Source organism: Centroberyx gerrardi, chromosome 23 (genome assembly GCF_048128805.1).
Source record: "Centroberyx gerrardi isolate f3 chromosome 23, fCenGer3.hap1.cur.20231027, whole genome shotgun sequence".
NCBI classification, from domain to species: Eukaryota; Metazoa; Chordata; class Actinopteri; order Beryciformes; family Berycidae; genus Centroberyx; species Centroberyx gerrardi.
In genome coordinates, this window is record NC_136019.1 from 3,488,851 (window position 1) to 3,493,850 (window position 5,000).

A 5,000-nucleotide genomic window follows, 5' to 3' on the forward strand; every position below is an offset into this window, starting at 1 on the left:
ATCTCCATCCAGTCGCTAGCTAGCCAAAGAAAGTCAAGATTTGAAATTAATAAATCCCTTTTGTACATCTAGAAAGTGATAAATCAATTTGTATCCTCTAATTTGTCTCTCTCTGCCTCCTAATGCAGGTTGACAGTCTTCGCCACTCACGGTCTCGACTTAACATCTATAAGGCTCTGGCCTCTCCTTCGCTCATCGCTCTGTCCAGTGAAGACCCGATCCTCACTGCTTTCAGACTGGGCTGGGAGCTCAAAGAGCTCAGCAAGGTATGGACAGACTTCACATTAAATGTTACAAAGATACCGTGGCATTTTGTATGTGTGTTTCTTTTGGACCAGGTCAGGAGCAACTGAAGTTCTGATGGTTTGAGGAAACAGACTGGTCAGAAGACATCTATAGCTGGTCATAATCGCTTCAAAGACTTAATGGAGACTTTATAAGACATTAAATATCTGGTAATAGGAGTTCTAGAGAGCTAGCTGGAGGCCATCCTGCACCACAACGGCTTCATGAGGCCTTAATAACAGAACTGAAATATAAAAATCAGGTTCAGGAATACAAGGAGCTGCCACTATAGAGTTCTGGGCTTGATAATGAGTAAATAAAGGCTTCATACGTCATTAGTAACTTTTTATTTCATGTGGAGAATGAGATTTATCATGAGTATGAGGAACTGTTGCAGTAGTATGAACTGCATGCTAAGGAACTTATGGACCAGTCCAGAAGTTCTAGAGACAGTTGGACTCTTTATAAATGTTTCACAACACATTAATACCTTGTAATATCCTAAATTCAGGTGGAGAACGAGTTTCGCCAGGAGTACGAGGAGCTGTCCCAGCAGTGTAAACTATTTGCGAAGGACCTTCTGGACCAGGCCAGGAGTTCCAGAGAGCTGGAGACCATCCTGAACCACAGAGACAGCGACCAGAGCGAGGAGCTGGACCCCAGGCAGTGCCACGACCTGGCCAAGCTCAAACTGGCTATCAAGTACCACCAGAAAGAGGTAGGGAAACACAGCGACCCATTACCTGAGACCTGGATACCTGGGTAATAACCAGAGTTCCCACTGCTCATGGAATTTCTGGAGTGTTGTGGAATTTTTTGAGGTTTATTGACATGGAAAGTCGGGGAATTTGATATTTTTTGTGGGGACATCAGGGAATATCAGATAAATTTACAAATGGGCCACTTTACAGGAATATACCGGAAAGCATGCAACTTGTTTCACACATTTACTGCGTAGATCAGGGGATCCGGAGCCCTGCTGGTTTTAATTCTCAACGTCTAATCAGAGACTATTTTACGCCTGGGATGCAAGGTGGATGCAATTATTTGCAATCACAGTAACTACCTGGTAGAATAGAAAATCAGCAGCGTCGAAGGATGGAAGACCACTGATATAGCTGGTGGTTTTCAGCCCAACTGTAGTGGAAACCCGACTGCTCAACCCTTTAGAAAAACACCATTAACAAACCAGGAGGTGAAGAACGTTTTTACATCACGGAAGCACTTAGCGACTTTGTAATGGAAAATCAGGGAACAGTCATGGAATTTTACATCAGGGCCACAGTGGGAAACTTGAACAACACATTCATACCTCTTGAATGTGAGCCTGTATGTAACAGCTACCTGATCCATTCATACATCACCTCTGCTTTGATATGCTGGGCATCTAATACATGTGCTATTTGTGACTTAGCAAAGTTGCTGAAAACTCTGCGTGTGTGTGTGTGTGCGCGTGCATGTGCTTGTTTGTATAATTAATATTTTTGTGTAAACTGGGTTCAAGTTTGGCTATCAAATGGCCAGCAGGAACAGATATATACATATTTATTTCTACAGAAGCAGATACAACAACGTCAGATGACAAGACGTTGCCTGTAACATCATGGTCTTTAGCTGCTATTAGTTGGTGTTAATGCAAACTTTGCTGCTAATGCTAGAGCACTTGGGCAGTATTTTGTACTGTTGATACTGGGAATTAAACCTGTTACCATTCGAGGATAGGGGACACCTAGAACCTTCTGCCCTAGTTAAGGCGGTTACAACACACACACACACACACACACACATGCAATGCCTCAGTACAACATTTCCGTGTCTTTGAGGGATTGAAGGACTTAGCAGCTCGCCCCAGGGGACTTGTCAGAGAGAGAGAGAGAGAGAGAGAGAGAGAGACCGAAAGTGTGAGAATAGCAGAGAGTGGATTAGCGAGCGAGCAAGTGCGAGAGGAGAGAGAGAGGGTAAAACGAAGGGTGAATAGGACAGAGAAAGAGAGAGAAAGAGAACAGGACAGAGTGAGATAATGAGTGAGAGAGTTTGAGAAACAGAGCGCAAGTGTGAGTGGATATGAAGCGAACAAGCGGGAGAGATTTAATGGGACAGAGAGAGGGAAAAATAGAAAGGGAGAGCGAGCAAGCAAGTGAATGAGAGAAAGAGAGAGATTTGATGGGATATAGTTAGAGAAAGAAACTGAGAGAGATAGAAACCCCCGAGGCTCTCTCTCTCTCTCTCTCTCTCTCTCTCTCTCTCTCTCTCTCTCTCTCTCTGTCTATCTGAAGTCCCGCTGTTCCCTGCTGTTTCCAGCTTTCTGTGATGGAGGGATACTGACAGACGGATGGAGGCAGGGGTGAAAGGACAGAGCGAGGGGAGGAGAGGAGGGATGACAGCCACCACGCATGATAGATGGATAGATGGAGGGAGAGAGATGGAGAGATAGAAGTGAAGTGCTTTCTCTCCCTGAGTAGGAGTGGTGACAAAGGCCAAGATTTAAGAGGACGGAGGGAGGGAAGGAAGGGGAGGACAGATAGAGAGACACAGAAGGAGGGGTGACATGTTTTCTCACCCTAGACGGAGTTAGCTAAAGATTTAGGAGGATGGAGGGATGGATAGGAGAGACAGAGGGAGGAGTGAAGTGCCTTCTCTCCCCAGGTAGGAGTGGTGACGTAGCTAAAGATTTAGGAGGATGGAGGGATGGATGGATGGACAGACGGAAGGAGAAGTGAAGTGCTTTCTCATCCGAGTAGGAGTGGCGACAGAGGTGGAGATTTAGGAGGATGGAGGGACGAATATAAAGGTATAGACAGGGGGGATAGTGAGGGAGAAGTGAAGTGCTTTCTCTCCCTTTGTAAGTAGTGGGTTGGCGGGCAAAGGTGAAGAAGGGAGGGAGAGACGGAGGGAGAAGTGTCTTGCCTGAGTAGTTGTACTAGTGTAGATGAAAACTGGGATTAATGGATGGATGGATGAAGGAAGGGGGACAGAGGGAGGGATGGGAATTGCTTACTTGCCCTTGTGGGAGTGGTGACAAAGGTGATGATTTAATACATTTGCCTTGTTAGGAGAGAGCGAGGCATACAGGGAGAGGTGGAGATAGAAACGCTCTCCCACTGTAGCCACATTAAGGATAACAGTAGGAATTAGCATATAAATTGAGAATATTTTTTTAAACCCAACAAAGATAATTCAACGCTTACACCTGGCGAGCAGTAGAATAAGTATTCATTGATCTACATAGTACTTATCTTACCTATCTACCTTTCTATCTGTCTGGGGATTATTTTAGCATTCAGCGCTATTCAATACTGGGCAAGCAGTGTAATAATACGTAAAGCACTTTAAACAAAACAGGTTCATCACGAAGTGCTTTACAGAGCAACAACGGACGCAAATACAATTAAAAACACAGTCGAGTGGGGCAGAGCTAGTGTTTATTTGTGTGTGTTTGTTTGTGTGTCTGAATGTGCACACATGCATAATGAGCATGGATATGAGAGAGCACTGGAAATAGATGAAGAAGTGGCAAACATAACAAGCGGGGACATAATAGTCTTTCCAGTGGGGAAGAGAGGGAAGGAATATGGGATGAATGTGATGGTGGTTTGTTAGCTATTTTCAGGCAGGCTGTAGGCAAAACGAAATAAATGGGTTTTGCTTCAGGACTTAAAGACAGCGACAGTGTCTGATTCCCTGATATGGGCAGGAAGGTGGTTCCAAAGACGGGGAGCGTTCTAGGAGAAGGCTCTGCTGACTTCTTCTGAATATGTGGAATAACAAGGAGTCCAGCGTCCTGTGAGTGGAGGTTTCGGGTAGATTTGTAGGGAGTAAGCACTGTAGGCGTGAGATGCATTGACAGGCAAGACCATTTAACGCTTTGAAAGTGAGAAGTGGGATTTTGTAATCAATTCTTGCTGCTACTGGGAGCAAGTGAAGACAGATTAAGACTGGGGCGATGTGGATCAATTTTTCCAAGATCTGGAAAGGAAAGGATTTTTTTAGGTGAAAATACGTCGTTTTGGATACTGCCTTAATTGGATTGTTCAAAGAGAGATCGTATCGAAAATAACACCAAGTTCTTTACAGATTATGGAGCAATTGTGCAGCCATCAAGATAGAGAGAAATCAGAGAAATTAGATTGTTGATGCTTTGGAAGAGCAATTCAGTTTTGATGTCAAGGGTGCAGGAATGAAGGTTTTCTAGTTGTTGTTTCACCTGGCCTTATTGCAATGTAAAGTTTTGTGTCATCGGCATATGAATGGAAAAGGGAGAAGAACTTTGTGGATAATAATACAGAGAGGAAGCATGTAAAGTAGAAATAGAAGGGACCCCAGAATTGAACCTTGTGGGACGCCATAAAGAACCTTAAAAGGGGCAGAGGTGTTACCATCGGTTATCACAAATTGTACTGTGGAAGCTTACAAGATTTTTTAAGTGGTCAAGGAGAATTTGTTGAGTCTTGGTCTGTGGTCGTTTGTGACTTTGATTAATGCTGTGTCAGTGCTACCATGGGGTCTGAAGCAAAATAGGAAGAGTCATAGATATGTGAATTTGGAAAGTGTGTCAGTTGCTGTGACACTGCTTTTTATCAGTATTTTTTTAGAGAAATGGTTAGAAATTGGTCTGACATTTTTTAGATCTTCGGTGTTGAGGTTGGGCTTCTTCAACAATGGTTTGATAAGTGCTGCTTTGAAAGAATCAGGTACAAAGTAGAGAGAGAGCTATT

General features: G+C 43.8%; 1 protein-coding gene across 1 annotated transcript in view; it reads left to right on the forward strand.

Moving 5' to 3' along the window:
* trpc5a (transient receptor potential cation channel, subfamily C, member 5a) overlaps nt 1–5,000 on the forward strand; it is an 81,128-nt gene that overhangs the window by 11,079 nt on the left and 65,049 nt on the right. The window contains exons 6-7 of the mRNA XM_078291577.1: nt 129–266; nt 797–1,003. Of these exons, the coding sequence (XP_078147703.1) occupies nt 129–266; nt 797–1,003 (345 nt within the window). The remainder of the gene's footprint in view (nt 1–128; nt 267–796; nt 1,004–5,000) is intronic.